The following is a 19,364-nucleotide window of genomic DNA, read 5'->3' on the forward strand; positions in this document are numbered from 1 at the left end:
GTTGTGAACAGTGAAAGTAAAGAACTGGGTGAACATCACATGGGATGTGTATTGGGAGGGGGTGGCAGCATGCAGGAGGGTGAAACCTTTGGGTGGAGGGTGTGGGGACAGTGGGCTACCGAAGATTGAGGCCGGGACAATTACAAGAGCGAAGGATTTGTTTAGAGAACAACTCCCATCTGCACAGTCCAGAGAAGAAGCTGGTGGTGGTAGGAAGGATCCAGACGACCTAGATTGTCAAGCAGCCATTGAAATTGAGCATATTGTGACACCAGGTGGTCAACTTTGTTATCGGTAACAATTTGGTGGAGGCCATTCAGATCCATATTAACAGCCATTTGATAGTCGTACCAACATAACAAGCTGTGCAGAGTTTGCACCAGAGTTGGTATGTGACATGGCTGGTTTCACAGGTGGCCCAGCTTCTGATGGGATGGGATAAACCTGTGACAGGACTGGAGTAGGAATTGCTGAGTGGGTGGCTTGGGTGGGTTTTGTACCATGGTCTTCAGTAGGGTACTGTCCCTGTGGCAAGGGGTTGGGAGTGGGTGTAACATAGGGATGGACTAGTTATGGGGTGGTTGGGTGATGGAACACCACCTCAGGTGGGGTGGAAAAGATTTTGTGTAGGATATCCCTCATTTCAGAGCATAATGAAGAGATATTGAAGCCCTGACACAAGATATGGTTCAGATGTTCCAGTCCAGGGTATATTTGGGTGATGAGGGGGCACTTCTTTGTGGTTGATTCTTGGGAGTGATGGGAGGATTGTGAGGGTATGAGAATATGGTACAGGAAATCCTTTTGTGTACTAGGTTTTAGGGGTAGTGCCTGACTATGAAGGCCTTCATGAGGCCTTCATCATATTGGGTAATTCATCATATTGGGTAAGGGAGTTCTCTTCACTGCAGGTACATAGCCCAGGGGTGGCTAGGCTGTAGGGAGGGATTTTTTGGTGTGGAAGGGATGGCAGCTGTCAAAAAGCTGGTTGTTAGTGGGTTTAATGTGGGCAGAGCCATCAGAGAGGTGGAAGTCACTGTCCAGAAAGGTGGCATATTGGGTTGAGGAAGACCAGATGATGTGGATGGGAAAGAAAGTGTTGAGGTTTTGAAGGAGTGAGGATAAGAGGTCTTGGCCCTGAGTCCATGTCATGAAGATGTTATCAGTGAACCTGAATCAGACCAGGAATGAGAGTTTTGGGAAGCTAGGAAGGTTTCCTCTAGCTGACTCATAAGCAGGGTGGCATAAGTACTTAAGCATTCTGCTTTTCAGTGAATGGCCTCCTTTAACACGAAAGTATTTATTTGAATATTATTTTTATACGAACTTAGGATCAGCAGTCATGATGAACAATAGACATTTACATTCAATAATATGTATTGCTTACAATACTGGCTTTCTTAGCTCCAAAAGCTATAGCACCATTGAATTTCTTAATTGGTTTGTTTATTAATTTTTCTCTGGTTTGTCTTCTTTCTGTTCTGGTAGTTCGTAGCTGCTTCTCACCAGTACAAAAATTTTCAACTGTTTTTCTTATTGTCATTTGATATTAGGTATCGTGTTCTTCCTTACTGAAAAATATATCAACTGCTTGGAATATTAGTTGTTGTTTTACTTGCAGAATGACACTGCCCAACTTGAAGTCTCAGTTCTCAATGTGAATGATTGGGACCCACGATTTCGATACCCACAATATGAGTTCTTTATATCGGACTTGGATGTTCAACCAGGAGATGTAGTTGGCATTGTAGAAGCTGCTGATGGAGACAGAGGAGATACAATCACACTGAGTCTGAAAGGACCAGATGCCAGGTATGTTGAATCTTCTTTGAACTCTTGCACAATATTATAGCAGAAGCATTTGTGGCTTGCTAGAGAAGTATCAGTTGCTGACATTGTTAAAATATAGCTTTGCTTAACCTCACAGTATTTTGATGACTTATCAAACTTAACTCCTTTTGCTAGACACTATGAACATCATATGCAGATTGTCTCCATGTCGGGAGTGTTCTAGCTGTTCTGCGTTTTACAGAGAGATTCCATTCCAATTACTACAGAATTTGTCTGCACAATATCTGTACTCCTGCCCAATGCAGGACATCCCGATAGATATGATACACAATATTCATTGAGATTTTGGAAGTGTAGATCTATAACATCACACAACAGATATTGTATTTGTGAGTTAGCATTATATGGGATGAAAAGCAAGAATTTATAGATGAGTACAGATTTGTGCTATGAATTACAGCTTTCTTTTTGTCTCTAAACCTGTTACATTCATTTATTTTGCACAAAGTATGGTTTATCTGTTACTGTGAGTATCCAAGCCATTGAGGAGAAGTCAAGGCTTAGGCAGAGGCATATTTATGGTTGTTGATTCCTCGCGTTAGTTGTGGGTGGAGCAGGGAATGATAGTAGTGATGGAAGGTACCTTCTGTCATGCGTTGTGCGGTGGCTTGCACAGTATTTATGTAAATGTAGATTCACAGATCATATATCTTTGTGACAAAGGCCTACTTGATTAACTTGGTTGAATGATGGTGGAATGGGGTGAGTTGCTGGTGGTGGTGGTGGTGGTGGTGGTGGTGGTGGTGGTGGTGGTGAAGATTATGGGGATGATGATGATGATAATGATGATGATTATGGGGATGATGGTGGGGTAGTAATGGAGGTGGTGGTGATTGTGAGGGTGATAATGGGTATGTTTGTTGAGGTGGTGGTGGTTGGGATGGTGATAGCAGTTATGTTGGATAATGGTGGGGATGGGTGTGGTGGTGGTGATTACAGTCGTGTGGAAATTTAGATGACTGAAACTGTGGGAAAGGAGATGTACTCCAGAAACAGATCTTCCCCACAAAGTCCAAAGGATCTAGAATTTGTTACAGTGTGCAGCAAATGGGTGGTTGAACTTCAAAGTATATATAATTTGACAGTGTACAGATTTGCAGACACATGGTTGGTTGTCATAGTTGCAAAGAACACTGCACAGTGATTGCAGCACAAATGGAATGAGAAATGGTTGCCTTTGTTTGGCTATAAAATGTTTAACTGCACTGCAGTAGAAAGTGGTGGATGATTTTGCATATTAATTCTCTAAGGACAGTAGCAAGAGTGGCATAGCAGTGGACTAGGATACTGCACAAGTTGGGTGAGCAACAGAATACCATCTTGATTGATGACACCAGAGCTTTCCCCCCCCCCCCCCCCCCCCCCCCCCCCCCCCTCTCCTAGCATACGCCTCATTGCACGGCTCCTTGCAAATCCATCTTCTACTGTCTCTTCATCCATTCCTCCCAACCTCCAACACATTTCCACATGGTCCTCACTTCTTCTTCAGCACTGCAGCCTTTGGTGGGCCTTGGGCTCCTCAACAATCTTCCTCTGTATCTCTCTGTTCTCAGCTTTTTTCTTCCATTCACAGATCCCCATCTTGGTAAGGTAAAGCCAGCACATTTTCCATCCAGCTAGGTCTTGGCCTGCCCTTCCTTATCGTAGAATACAGTCTGGCATTCATTATTCGTTTGGGCATCCTGTCTTCTGCCATCCTCTCCAATGTATTCTTTGAGATTTGATAAATTTCACTACATATTTCCCTTGTATAAGCTCCTGTATTTCATGATTGTATCTCATTCTCCAACCTTCTGCCTCCCTCACAGGCCCATAGATTTTTCATAAGATTTTCCTTTCAAATGCCCTTAGCTTGTTACTGACTGCTTCTGTTACTATCCACGTTTCTGTTCCATATGTGGCAACAGGTCACACAAGGGAATAGTATACTCTCAATTTAGTTGTTCTTATAATTAGTGTTCTCGAGTGTAACTAGTTTTGCATAAGGTTTTGTTTCCTGCTTGTATCTTTTCTTTAATACATTTTCTCATGCATTATCATGGGTTAGGGAGACACCTAAATAATGGAAGCACCTAACAGCTTTGAGGATTGATCAGATATCTTCAGGTTCTGTGGTGTTCAAGCTTCATAATTGGACATAACCATATATTCTGTCTTGCTTTCATTTACAATAAGTCCATTTCTTGTTCCTTCTGCTTCCATTTGTCAATATGTTTCTTTAATCGATGTTACATCCCTTGTCACGATGGCAATATCATCTACATATGTGCGTATCTGGCTGGACTTTGTCATTATTGTTCTGTTTTATCTACTTTCATGGTCCTCACTGGTTGAGTGAAAAGACATTGGAATGGGTGCTCAGTTTCACTTTCAGTGTATGTTTAAGAGATACCACCATAGATAAGCTGTAGGATGCAGCTGTGCAATAGGTTTTATTGTGCAAGCAATTTCTTCTCTCTCTCTCTCTCTCTCTCTCTCTCTCTCTCTCACACACACACACACACACACACACACACACACACACACACACACACACACTCTGTGTAGGATGCAGCTCTGTGTGTGTGTGTGTGTGTGTGTGTGTGTGTGTGTGTGTGAGTGTGAGAGGGAGACCTTAAATATTCTAGCATTGTTTTTTATTGTGCCTGTTTGCGACTTAATGCCTCCTCTAAGTACAAAGTCTTGTTTTTTAATTTCTTTATCAAGACAATTGGTCATCTTGGTTCCATCTTGTAAATGACATGATGTCTGCAGTAATTGCTAACAGTGTTACATCTATAGTAAGAAACTCGAACCAGTGAACTTTATTTATGGATGCAATTTTTTTCTTTTCCCTATACACCAGCTCCCAATGACAGTTAGTGGGATGAAGGAATGGGCATTAAAAAATGATTTAAGTTTTCAACAGAAAATTGGAGAATTTTTTAATCATTCTGAGTATTTATAAGCTTTGAGAACTTACAGTGAGTTACCTTGGTCTAATCTTTTTTTATGAGAAACTTCTTGTAGCTACTACAAATGAGACCTCTAAATTTGGTCTCTCAAATTCGTAGTACATAGGGGGCACCTCTCTTACTTGCTGCAGTTTTATAGAGCTGTTGTTAGATCCTGGCTTTATTATAGATTATGTTCAAGGCACGTCTGGAAAGTGAGTACCATTTTGGGAAAAGCTTACAAAAACACTTATTTCAAACTACAATTTGTTTTTACAAGAAAGAGCATTTCTTAAACCATTTTTCTACATAGTTGCCACCATGTTCAGCCATTTATCTTAATGGTTAACCAATGTCTCTTGTGCGCTTCAATGGATAGGTGCCACCAATGAAGACAGCCACTGCTGAACACTGTATTTCGCATTGCATGAAAGCGCCTTCCTCCAAAATCACGTTTACAGTTCAAGAATGAATGGCAGTCGGAAGGTATGAGATTGGGGCTGTGTATGCCAGGTGATCCAACTGCTCCCAACTGAATTGTGAGATAAGGTTGTGAGTGACACCAGAGAGTGGAGACATGCATTGTTATGAAGCAACACAATGCCGTACTGAGCATTGCAAGCTTTTTGTTTTGAATTGTGCCTTAGTTTCACAGTATTGTACCCCACTGATGGTTTCACCTCAGGGAAGGAACTCAAGAAGCAGAATGCACTGTCTACCCAGAACACAGTTTACATGATTTTTTGTGTTGACAACATTGTTTTGAATTTTTATTTTTCGGGGGTCGTGAATGCCTCCTCTCCATCAACTGCTGTTTTGTTTCTGAAGTGAAGCGACAAACCCAAGTTTCACCACTAGTCACAATTCTGTTACAGAATTCACTCCTCATCATTATATTGGGTAAGAAATATCGAAGTAATGCCAAATCAATTCATTTTGTGGTAATTCACAAGCATTTTCTGATCCCAACAGGAACACAATTTATGAAAATTTAAGTCATTTGTGACAACCTCATGCAAAAGAGTTGTTGGAAATTTGTGGAAACTCATCACAAAACATTCTTGTTGTGAAATGTCTGTCTTCACAAATTTTCTCATTCACTTCCTCAACCAAGCAGTCATTGTTCTCACCCACTTTCTCACCATTCCATCAGTCATTACATTTTCACCATAAATATCTACAAGTTGATGGTAATGAATTTAAGCGCTCGTAACATTCTTCATGTTGAAAAATCATATTAACGATCACATTTCACAGTTGGCAGTTTCAGATATTGTCTTAAACATTTTGAATGAGTGCTAACAAATGTTAGCACAACACAATCTGGCTGTTAATGGCGTCAGTGGAAACAGAGTGAACCAGAGAGATGAGTGTGAATGTGCTGTATTGTGACACTAGCATTGCAGTGGTGATAGAACAAAACAGTAGTTACTTTCTGGACATGCTTCGTATGGATGCCCTGTGTACAGATTCATTAGAACGTTATACTTAGTAGTGGTTCAGTGTACTATGAGGGAATTAGGCTGGCCACAGGGATATTTATGACCAGTCTCATCCCTAGCATATTTTTTTAGGCTTGTGAGCTGCCACTGTGAATTTAAATGTGGGGAGGGGTGGGGGAGGTGCTGGCGACTCTTCTAGCAGAAAGGTGAGCATAGTATGTATTGCACAATTTGATGTATTGTCTGAAATTCAATGTAACTTTTCAGGATGGAAATTTTAGATTTTTGTATAACATGGAGGCTGACTCATCCATTATTTGATTAATTATCAGCAAGCACCAAAACAAATTGTACAACTCCTGAAATTCTTCTGTGGAGTGGGAGGAGTTGTGCAGTAGGTGTTGTTCATTAAATTCTTTGCATCTATCATGTGGGGAGATGCTGAAATATTTTTGTTGCTGAATACCTTACTCCTTGTGCATCACTAAATAAAGGCTGAGTGATGAATAGAGTAAATCACTTTTCCATCTGGTATTATGTTTATGAATGTTGCTGTTGTTTTCAAATTGTGACTGACTGTTGACAATAAACTTCATAATGCACCATGAGGCCAGCAGTGGCTTGTGAAAAATTTTATCACTATACCACAATATTTAAAAAATAAACAGATCTTGTTTCACTATATCACCATGACTGGTGGACTTTTTATTGTTAAGATATTAGCTGTAACTATTGCGCTAAGATCAGTCTACTGACTGGAAAAGGACCTCTTTTGCAGATCATCTGCAGAATTTGCCATGTTACTTCAACAATACTTTGCACACACTTTCAAAGAAAACTACTGACCTGGTGCTGTGAGCAGCATGGCGCACTTAGCACCGGCAGGGGTGATGTCACATCAGACCATGTGCAGTCTAAAATAGACAGATTGCTTCCCTTCTCTGAAATGATCATAGTACAGCTGACAATCCTTCCAGCACTCAACACTACTTTCTAGTTATTTCAGAGAGAGTGCTACAAAACATTTTTTCATCCATTTTATTTGCATACCAGCATACATTTGGAGGGAAATAGCATAATTTTAGTGAGGTATTTCCAGTGTGCTGTGAGCACATGATTACTGGCCACCATTGTGTGAGGCTATTGTCACTATGGCTAATTGTTTAAAGAGCTGTCTACTAAAGAGCTGTCTGCAAGAAGTTCTAGAGTCGACATCACACATTATACTTGCTGTATGTGTCTGTGCAATCAACACAATTTTTTCCTCAATGACAGCTTACACCAAAATATGATGCCATAAGACATTAGTGATTGAAAATGGGATACTAAGATAACTTTTTTGTTAAAACTTTCTGGCAGCTTAAAACTGTTTTCTGGACTGAGACACAAACTCAAAACCTTGCCTTTGACTGACAATTGCTCTACCAACTGAGTTACCCAAGCACGGCTCATGACTCGTCTTCACAGCTTTACTTCTGCCAGTTCCTCATCTCCTACCTTCCAGACTTCTTGCTTATATTGTATTACTTTCTCTTCTGAACTGTCCATGCCAACCTGTTGTGTGGCTTCATTGAAGTGACCATTATATGCATTGGATACCTGGCTGCTATCATTTATTATTTAGTTGTTTTATTTAACAACAAATTCCTCATTTGGCACTCACTTTCGAACATACGTTTACAAAATTTGTTAAATAAATAAGTGTTCATATTTTAACAAAATCTACAATATAATTAAAGAATATGCAAGTAGAAGTTAGTTGACAGCATCTATTCTGTGTACAGCTTCTATGTGTTTGATTTGGCATTTAATATCAATTTTTAAATCATCATACTTTTTGAACCACATCAAACAAGATGTTGATGTATTCAATATAAAATTATTGAGTTTTAAATTAACTAAACTTAATTTCATTATTAGTTCATAACACAGTAAATTAATGTTACAATCTACCTGATAAAGAGACAATAAAAATTCCATTATTATTATTATAAATACTGGCTTTTGAGAGATAGCTATCAAGTTGTTATTTTTTTCAATTTGTTAACTAAAAAATGGAGCACACTGCTGTTAAGCCTCTTTAATTAATGTTGCAGTGATATGATGATTTTTCATTCCAGGGTGTTCAGCATCAATGACAGAGGAGAAATATCCATTCAGGATATCTCAAAACTGAACAGTAGTTCAGCACATTTTGTAGCAGTTGCGAGAGATTCAGGAATACCACCAAGAGAGGTTAGTACACTATATATGTACTTATTTACTTAATTAGTTGAAGGGTCAGTAATTGTGGTACATTTCACATTCCCATTTTTGATTCTTATCATATTCTTTCACTTTCAACCTCTAAACAATAAGCAGGGCAACTATTGCCTGTGCCTAGTACCCTCTTCATATAGAGTGAGTTTCAGCATTTCTAAATATACCTGCCCAGTCACAAATTTAGAGTCGAAGTCCTAAGTAGTCAAAAGGTCTCAGAGAGGCAATCATCACACATTTGGTGCTAAAGTGCAGTGTCCAACTAAACACCCCAAATTTCACCCAAAAAACTCCCTTCATCATCCTGATCATGTTGTCGTGTGAATTTATTGAAAGAGAGAGAGAGAGAGAGAGAGAGAGAGAGAGAGAGAGAGAGAGAGAGAGAGAGAGAGAGAGAGAGAGATATGCATTTATGTAGACAAGGCATGCTGTCTTAGGGAACCAAAGTGACTGTCCTGTAGGCAAAATTGGTTTATTGTCCACTTTATGCATCAGTGCACATAAAACCATTTGGTATGACCTGAGACTGGAAACTTCCAATAAAATAAATTCCTATTTATCTGTGTATTTTCAATTCCCTTTTGCTGTGATGGATGCATCAGCTTGCGGCACGTATGTTATATCAACTAAACTTTTTATAACCGTAGGAATTAACAAATGTGAGTTATAGTGGCATCAGTAAAATACCAGAAGAGTTGCTTAACCAGAAATTTTATGTTGCAGGCATCAGTTCCTGTTACAGTGTTCTTTCCTGAAGCCCTTGTGAGAGCACAAGGTGCATGGTCTCCTGGAGGAACAGGCTTCCTCCTCATGGCCATATTTGGAACACTCCTTGCACTTCTGGCCTTAATTATATTTGCTTTAGTTTTGTACATTTATAAACAGTAAGTAAAATTATGCATTTATTATGAAACATTTTCATGTATCCTACTAAAATAATAGTTAATCAAATAAATGCACCCTCCAAGGCCCTGTTCAAGTGGATATATATCTCTTATCACTGTGCAAGTATGCAAACAGACTGTGTATCTTATGGTGAAACTGAAACTGTTGCATTTATTAGACTGCAAATCAATACTACAGCTGAGGAAATTTGCCCACAGTGCTCCAAAAGCTGGACATACTTTGGAGATGAAATATGCAAGCACTAAACTCTTTGACAATCTGCGAGTTGAAATAACCTATTAATGGAAATAAAATGCCTGGGAGATAACAGAAATGTTTTCAAATGTAGGCTGTTTCTCCTTAACTGCTTCAATACCATAGAGAAATTCTGAAATAGAAATAATTTGTCATTTTTACAGAAAGAAACCTTCAAATTTGTATGAGTACATTCTGGCTATTTACAGGTTTTTCTGTAAAAATAACTAATTATTTCTGTTCCAGAATTTCTCTACTGTGTTGAAGGAGTTAAGGAGAAACGTTTTTAATCTACATTTGAAAACACTTCTGTTCTCTCTGAAATTTTATTTCCATTAGCAGATTGTCAAAGAATTTTATACCTACATGTTTCACCCCAAAATTAGATTAATTAGAGTAAGGCAAATTATTTCTCCTTCTATTGTTGTATTAGTGAAAATACCTGTTACTCAAAAACTAAGGTGTATTGTTGATAACCAATATTCTATGTGTATAAATATGCTGTGGTTAATATTCGCACCTGCTTAAGAAGGTGCCTGCAACACATCTGCATGTGAACCTCAGACATATTTACAATTAGACCTGTTTTCTTTTTGTGTTGAATATTTTTTGCCTAAGTGAGCAATATCCCAGAATACTATCCCATAATACATCAGTGACTGATAATATGAAAAATATGTTAACTTACTGACTCATACATTCCCAAATTTGGCAGTTGCTCTTAAGGCAAATGTAGCAGAATATAAGAAATATGTCTGCTTGTGTCTGTATATGTGTGGATGGATATGTGTGTGTGTGTGTGCGAGTGTATACCCGTCCTTTTTTCCCCCTAAGGTAAGTCTTTCCGCTCCCGGGATTGGAATGACTCCTTACCCTCTCCCTTAAAACCCACTTCCTTTCGTCTTTCCCTCTCCTTCCCTCTTTCCTGATGAGGCAACAGTTTGTTGCGAAAGCTTGAATTTTGTGTGTATGTTTGTGTTCGTTTGTGTGTCTGTCGACCTGCTAGCGCTTTCGTATGGTAAGTCACATCATCTTTGATATATATAATAAAAATAAAAAAATCACATGCAACATACCTCTGGTTCAGTTTGAGTCAGTAATAAAAATGGGATATTTTATCTCATCCACAAACAGTAAACGTCGGAAAGCTGCTACAAAGGCTGCTGGGTATGCAGCCAGTGAAATACAGCATAAGAAGTTGCCACCTGGATCAGCAGATAAGGTGGAAAATCCTGTTTTTGGTGACTCTGAAACTGCGACAGTGAGAGGTAAGATAAGAAATATTATAGACAATAACTAAAAGCAGTAATGACAAAAAATTAATATTACTGCTGACAATGTCTCCATTCATATTTCAAACATGCTGACCCTCATTTGCCTGTCCAACCCAATCTTTGGAATACCAATCATAGACTTGCTACTGAATGAAGTAATACAGTACTTAAACAAGGGACTCTTATTCAGGAGGAGCAGGAATGATGGTTGAGAACTGATTGTACTTGGAGATTTCAGTGTCTATTTCATCTTGTATAGTTATGACAGGATACTTGGCCCCCACAATAACATCTCCGACAAGAATAGAGCAACATAGTGAAACTGTGATTTATTTATTTCTAAATCCAACTCTTTCATGAAGCAGATGCAAGCATCTTTATAGATGATTTATCTGATCATAATGGTCAAATGGTAGCAATGAAGCATCCCCAAAGTTAGTTTTAACTTAGAAGGCTAAGTAATATTCTACAGGAACATAAATGCTAACTAAGTTACCCTATTCAGAATGAATTTACTGTTTGAACAATAGGAAGACATTTATGAAGGATTCACATTAGATAATAAGTTTGATATTTTCATAAAAAATCCTTGCAATTAGTGGATAAAGTTTTCCTGTATATTACGTCACGGACAGTTACAGTGGAAGTAGAAAGAAAAGGTTATTAATATCTGAAGTGAAAGCATCTTGTGCCTTATTTTAATGCAGAGGACAAGCTGTAATCAAGAATTAAAGCAGCACTCTTAGCTGTATTACAAAAAGTTTTGTGCTGTCAAAAAGGCAACTACAATGCAGTTCCCCCCCCCCCCCCCCCCCTCCCCCTGTGGGTCGGGGGTTAGAATGGGCCCGAGGTATTCCTGCCTGTCGTACTAGTAGACTAAAAGGAGTTTTAACACATTTCAGCCTTTATGTGATGGTCCCCTGCAGTGTTTGACCTCCATTATTCAAAATTTTCCCGAAAAGCGAGCCAATTGGGGAAGGGTACCTTACAAGGTGCATCGTGTCCATCGTGCATTGAGATCTTTAGCCCATTTTTTCATTGTCACATTGCAGTCCTGCCCATTCTCCATCTCTTGGGTGAGGACACCTTCCTGGATGTGTTTTCCACCATGCACTATGCAGTGTAGAGTTCTGCGTCAACAATGACCATGGACTTCTTTGCACCTGATATCCAGCCCAGTAGCCAGTCCGTTGTGGTTGGGCCGCCATGTACCCTGTTGGTTGTAGCCCCCTGACAACACAGGGATCGCTCTGCTGATGCCTGCGCCATTAACTCCCCGTGTGTGCCAAGGGGTAGTTGCCCATCCCCCTGGGCATCCTGCCAGGTAGCCTTCGCTGCGGCTCGGTGGCGCCCGTGGGGAGGGCCCCTGGTCGGAGTGGGTGGCATCAGAGCGGATGACACGCAATGAAGCGTAGTCCATTATCTCTTGCTGGTGGTGAAACACCAGCAGTCTCTAAGTGATCACGAACTCAATTCAATGCACAGAAGTACGACCCCAAATCGTTCCCCTCCCTGGCCACACCATGGGAGGAATGTCAGGCTAAGGATGGCAGCGGATCTTATTCATCCCGGTACCTTGTATGTTAGAGAGCTGATGGGGAATCTTTCATGACGATGAAGCCTCAGTTTTTTGTTGAGCATTTAAAGTTCGGGGAGGTGGAGGGCTTGTCCAAAATGAGATCTGGATCAGTCTTGATCAAAACATAACCATCACACCACATAAGAGCTTAAATATGGTCCAGAGACCTTCTTTTGCAGTCCGACTATGAGCTGCGTGCCAATTTAGAGCGGTGAGGTGTACATTTCGTCCGGTGTGTCCACCATGGCCCGAAGAATAATTAGGTTGCCACTGGTGCCTTCATCTTGGCCTTTGAGGGTGATACATTGCCCGAGAAGGTCAAGGTGATGGTCTACTGGTGTGATGTAAAGCTCTATATCCCCTGCCCTATATCCCTCCCCCGATGCCGGTCGCTGGTGGCCGAGCGGTTCTAGGCGCTTCAGTCTGGAACCGCGCGACCACAGGTTCTAATCCTGCCTCGGGCATGGATGTGTGTGATGTCCTTAGGTTAGTTAGGTTTAAGTAGTTCTAAGTTCTAGGGGACTGATGACCACAGGTGTTAAGTCCCATACTGTTCAGAGCCATTTGAACCATTTGAACCTCCCCCAATGCGGTGCTTTAAGTGCTGGAAGTTCGGCCATATGTCTTCTCGCTGTACTTCCAGTATCACGTGCCGAGATTGTGGACGCCCATCACATTCCAATACTCCATGTGCCCCGCCCCCCATCTGTGTCAACTGCGGAGAGCACTATTCGCCTTGCTCGCCTGACAGCAGGATTCTCCAGACAGAATGGAAAAATCATGGAGTACAATATCCTGGACAGACTGTCCTACACTGAGGCTGAGAGAAAATTTGAACACCTGCATCCTGTGTGTGTGACATCATCTTATGCCGCCACTACAACAGTTCTGGCACCATCAGCTCTGCCAACCCAGGTCACCTCTCGGAGCCCCATGGTGGGGGGGGGGCATTTCCCTCCCTGTTGCTTCTGCACCACCTACTTCGGGAGCAACACCCCCCCAACCATCGGGGACATATGTCCCCACTTCTAAACTGGAGAAGCATAAGTCTTCTTCGGCTTCTCTCACTAGAAAGCGGTCCCTTGGGGCACTCCCTTCCCAGGTTTCTTCCAGTGGGAAAGTGACACCTGCCAGTGGCTGAAGAGCCCAAAAGCAGCTGGTCATAGGGCTTCACGCTCATTCTCAGTCCCAGAGACTGAGCCAGTGAAGTCCTCGCAGCCAGGGAAACCCAAGGAGCAGCGAGATAAATCCAAAAAGAAAACCCCTAAGTCCAAGGAAATTGTGGTGGCACCCACACCAATGCTACCTAAAAGCTCTGCGGCTGAGGATGGGGTGGAGATTTTGGCGTCCGCTAAGGACCTAGATCTCGCCAGACCCTCAGACACAGTGGATATAGAATGATCAGGCAAAAAGTCGGTGGCAGCAGGTGACCCAGGGGTGTAAACTGGCTCACTGAATGTTCCATTCCTTCCCAGTCTCACGATGTCATCCTCCAGTGGAAATGCGGTGGTTTTTTCCACCATGTGGCTGAGCTACGGCAGCTGTTGAGCTTTACACCTGCTACCTGCATTGCGCTCCAGGAAATGTGGTTCCCAGCAATGTGGACCCCCACCCTCCGCGGCTATAAGGGATATTACAGGAACCATAGCAACTATAATCAAGTGTCCTAAACTCGTTCTGTAGTGAACGTGTGGCCCCTTCAAACCCCTCTTGAAGCTGTGGCTGTCAGAATAAGGATGACGCAGGAAATAACTGTCTGCAACATATATCTTCCTCCAGATGGTGCAGTACCCCTGAATGTATTAGCTACACTGATTGATCAACTCCCTAAACCTTTTCTACTTTTGGGAGATTTTAATGCCCATAACCCCTTGCGGGGTGGTACCTTGCTTACTGGCCGAGGCAGAGATGTCTAAACTTTACTGTCACAATTTGACCTCTGCTTCTTAAATACTGGGACCGCCACACATTTCAGTGTGGCTCATGGTAGTTACTCAGTCATTGATTTATCAATTTGCAGCCCACGACTTCTCCCATCTATCCACTGGAGAGCACATAATGACCAGTGTGGTAGTGAGCACTTCCCATCTTCCTGTCACTGCCCCAGTGTCAGGCACATGGACGCCTGCCCAGATGGGCTTTGAACAAGGTGGACTGGGGAACTTTCACCTCTGCTGTCACTGCTGAATCTCCCCCACACAGTAACATGGATGTGATGGTTGAGCAGGTGACTAGCGCAGTTGTTTCTGTGGAAGAAAACATGATCCCTCGCTCCTTAGGGTGCCCGAGGCATAAGGCAGTCCCTTGGTGGTCGCCGGAAGTCGCTGAAGCAATTAAGGAGTGTCGGCGAGCTCTACAGCAGCACCCTTCCCTGGAGCACCTGATAGCCTTTAAATGGCTCTGTGCCTGTGTTCGCTACCTTATCAAACAACAGAAGAAGGAATGTTGGGAGAGATACGTTACCTTCCCAGGTCTGGGCAAAGATCAAATGTCTTTCCAGATACCAGGCCCCAACAGCTGTCTCCAGCATTACCATAAATGGCGAGTTATGTACCGACGCAAACACGATTGCCGAGCGCTTCGCTCGAGCCTCTGCACCGGAGAATTAACCCCCCCCCCCAGCCTTTCGCACTCTCAAACAGCGGCTGGAACGGAACATCCTCTCATTCGCTACATGCTGCAGTGAATCCTATGATGCCCCATTTACAGAGTGGGGGCTCCTCAGTGCCCTTGCACATTGCCCCAACACAGCTCCTGGGCCTGATCACACCCATAGCCGGATGATTGAACATCTCTCATCTGAGTACAAGCGACATCTTCTCATCATCTTCAACTGGCTCTGGTGCAATGGCGTCTGTCCATCGCAATGGCAGGAGAGCACCATCATTCCGGTACTCAAACTTGGCAAAAACCTGCTTGATGTGGATAGCTATCGGCCCATCAGCCTCACCAACATTCTTTGTAAGCTGCTGGAATATATGGTATGTCGGCAGTTGGGTTGGGTCGTGGAGTCACATGGCTTGCTGGCTCCATGTCAGGGCAGCTTTCGCCAGGGTCGCTCTGCCACCGATAATATTGTTTCCATTGAGTCTGCCATCTGTACAGCCTTTTCCAGATGGTAACACTTGATTGCCATATTTTTTTACTTACGTAAAGCATATGACACGACTTGGTGACATCATATCCTTGCCATATTGTATGAGTGGGGTCTTTGGGGACCACTCCTGATTTTTATCCAAAACTTCCTGTCTCTCTGTACTTTCCATGTCCAAGTTGGTGACTCCCATAGTTCCATCCATATCCAAGAGAATGGAGTCCCGCAGGGCTCTCTCTCTCTCTCTCTCTCTCTCTCTCTCTTTCTCTCTCTTTTTAGTGGCCAGTAACAGTCTAGCAGCCGCTGTCGGGCCCTCCGTCTCACCTTCTCTGTATACAAACGACTTCTGCATTTCATACTTCTGCTCCAGTACTGTTGTTGCTGAGTGGTGCCTCCAGGGAGCCATCCACAAGGTGCAGTCATGGCCTCTAGCCCACGGCTTCCCATTTCCAGCCGCGAAGTTGTGTGTCGTGCACTTCTGTCGGCGTTGTATCATTCATCCAGACCCCACACTTTATCTTAATGATGATCCACTCACTATAGTGGAGACATATCATTTCCTAGGACTGGTTTTCGATGCTCGATTGACTTGGCTCCCTCATCTTTGTCAGCTTAAGCAGAAGTGCTGGCAGCACCTCAATGCCCTCCGTTGCCTGAGCAACACCGATTGGGGTGCAGATTGCTGTACGCTGCTGCAGGTCTACAGAGCCCTTGTCCAATCCCGAATTGACTATGGGAGTGTGGTTTATGGTTCGGTAATGCCTTCAACATTGCCTTTACTTGACCTTGTGCACCACTGTGTGGTTCGATTAGCAACAGGAGCTTTTAGGACAAGTCCGGTGACCAGCATACTGGTGGACGCTGGTGTCCCTCCACTGCAGATCAGACGTGTGCAACTGCTTGCCAGTTACACAGCACACATTTGTAGTTACCCTGAGCATCTGAATTGCTGTCTCCTTTTCCCACCCGTGGCAGTCCATCTCCTGCATTGGTGGCCCAGATCGGGGCTAACGATTGTGGTTCGCGTGCTGTCCCTTCTCTCCAAACTGGAGTCCTTCCCTTTACCACTGCTACTTGCGGTCCGTTCAAATACACCTCCATAGTATACGCCTCAGCCGCAGCTTCATTTGGACCTTTTGCATGGCCGTATGTACTCTGCTAACCCCTCTACCCTCCGCTGTCACTTCCTCTCGATTCTTGACGTGTTCTGGAGGTCTGAAGCAGTTTACAGTGATGGTTCAATGGCTGATGGTCACATAGGCTTTGCATATGTTCATGGAGGGCATATTGAGCAGCACTCCTTGCCAGTTGGCTGCAGTGTTTTCACTCCAGAGCTGGTGGCAATCTCTTGTGCTCTTGAGTACATCTGCTCATGCCCTGGCGAGTCATTTCTCCTGTGTACTGACTCATTGAGCAGCCTACAAGCTATCGACCAGTGCTACCCTTGCCACCCTCTGGTAGCATCCGCCCTGTAAGAGTCCCACCATTCTGTGGTGTTTTTGTGGACCCCAGGACACGTCGAAATCCCTGGAAATGAACTTGCCAACAGGCTTGCCAAACAGGTGACGCAGAAACCGCTTCTGGAGGTAGGCATCTCCGAAGCTGACCTGTCTTACACCAAAAGGTTTTCCGTCTTTGGAAGACAGAATGGCATAACAGCATGCACAACAAACTGTGTGTCATTAAGGAGACTATGAATGTGTGGGAGTCTTCCATGCAGGCCTCTCTCAGGGAATCAGTTGTCCTCTGACAGCTCCGCATTGGTCATACATGGCTAACACATGGTTACCTACTCTGTCACGAAGACCCACCTGTGTCGCTGTGGCTCCCAAATGACAGTCGTCCACCTCTTGCTGGACTGCCCACTTTTAGCCGATCTGTGACAGACTATTAACTTTCCTAGCACCCTGCCTTCCACGTTGGGCAACAATGCCTCCACAGCAACGTTAGTTTTAAGTTTTAGCAGATGTCCTTTGTCCCTCTGTGTCCTCCACCCAAGTGCTTTTAGGGTAGAGGTTTTAATGTGTTTGCAGAGTGGCTGGCTTTCCCTTTTTATTCTCATGGTTGGTCAGCAACTGTAACCTGCTTTCATGTTTTACTTTCTTCTGTTTCTAGCATATCTCTGCTGTTTTCTTGTCCTCTTTTTGTTCATTTTAGTGTTTGTTGCCTTCGCTTTGTTCTTGTGGCTTTTTCTTTCTTTCCATTTTGTGTTATATATTTCATCTGTTTTATTCTCACACTTGTGGCATTATTTTATGAGGAACAAGGGAGCAACCTTGTAGTTTGGTCCCCTTCACCTTTAAGCAAACCAACCAATTAACCAACCATGCAGTATGAACAGAAAATTGTAGATTCCAAATACAAACCAAAAGCAGTTTGGAGCATTATTAGTAGTGTAAAACACAGGAATGAAAACATGACCATCGAAACTAGAGCAAGTACAGTACCTTAGGTATTCATCGCAGGCCTCACCATCCAATACTAGTTTTGCCATATCATCTGTTAGAGAGATACAAAATAATCTACTTCTGCATTCATATTCTGCAAGCTGCCATACGGTGTGTGCCAGAGGCTACCTTGTTCCACTGTTAGTTATATCTTTCCTGTTCCATTCGCAAATGAAGTGAGGTAAAAATTGCTGTTTATATTCTTCAGTGTGAACCCTGATTTCTCTTATCTGTCATATTGGCAGCAGTAAAATTTTTCTGCCGTCAGCTGCAAATGCTGATTCTCTATCTTTTCGCAATAGTGTTTTGTTCTCCTGAGGGATTCCCATGAGCATTTCATAATACTTGTGTGTTGATAACAAATCTAGCAGCATACCGAGCGAGGTGGCGCAGTGGTTAGACATTGGACTCGCATTCGGGAGGACGACGGTTCAATCCCGTGTCCAGCCATCCTGATTTAGGTTTTCCGTGATTTCCCTAAATCACTCCAGGCAAATGCTGGGATGGTTCCTCTGAAAGAGGATGATCACACTGTCTGGTCTCCTTCCCCAAAAACAACCAACCAACCAAGCATACCTTGCTTCCTTTAATCCATCCCAGTGGGTATCTCAAACACTTGAGAAGTACTCAAGAATGGGGTGAACTAGGGTGCCATAGACAGTTCCCTTTCTAAATGAGTTACAGTTTTGTAGAATCATCCCAATAAACCAAAGTTGACCATTTGCCTTTCCTACTACCTATCTTACATGCTCATTCCATTTCATATCACTTTGCAATGCTATGCTGCTTAATTGACATGATGGATTCAAGTACACCAACACAGATACAGTATTCAAACACTACAGGATTGTTTTGCTTTTTATCATATGGACAGGGTGCTTCAACTAGCTCTGGATTTTGACGTCTAATGCACCAGTTGAACAAAATTTGTCAAAATACCCCTTAGGAAGATATCCAACAACACTAGCAATCAATGTCAAACCAAATATGTGCTTGCATAAGGTCTAAAGGTAGACCAACACATAATTGACTTGCTTAATTTGTGAATCTTTTTCTCTTGAATAAGTTAACAATTTTTCTGAAGTGTAGTGATTTGTCTGTCTGTACATGTACATCACATCTACCATTTTCTGTGCCATTCAGATAATTCCTTCTCTCTCTCTCTGTTTCCTATGTCCTCTTGTCTCCCCCCCCCCCCCCCCCTCAAAAAAAAAAAATCTCTCTGGCCACCACACCCTCTGTTCTCTGTCTGTCCAACTCCTCCTCCCCCTTTCTTTTTCCAACTTCCTACTGCATCTCCTCCTCCACGTTCCCCACTCTTTCCATCTCCTACTGACCACCTTCC

General features: G+C 42.7%; 1 protein-coding gene across 1 annotated transcript in view; it reads left to right on the forward strand.

Moving 5' to 3' along the window:
• The window catches only part of LOC124595271 (fat-like cadherin-related tumor suppressor homolog), a 328,958-nt gene that overhangs the window by 304,957 nt on the left and 4,637 nt on the right, over nt 1-19,364 (forward strand). The window contains exons 14-17 of the mRNA XM_047133946.1: nt 1,622-1,812; nt 8,347-8,461; nt 9,209-9,369; nt 10,760-10,893. Of these exons, the coding sequence (XP_046989902.1) occupies nt 1,622-1,812; nt 8,347-8,461; nt 9,209-9,369; nt 10,760-10,893 (601 nt within the window). The remainder of the gene's footprint in view (nt 1-1,621; nt 1,813-8,346; nt 8,462-9,208; nt 9,370-10,759; nt 10,894-19,364) is intronic.

The sequence above is a fragment of the Schistocerca americana genome, chromosome 2 (assembly GCF_021461395.2).
Source record: "Schistocerca americana isolate TAMUIC-IGC-003095 chromosome 2, iqSchAmer2.1, whole genome shotgun sequence".
NCBI classification, from domain to species: Eukaryota; Metazoa; Arthropoda; class Insecta; order Orthoptera; family Acrididae; genus Schistocerca; species Schistocerca americana.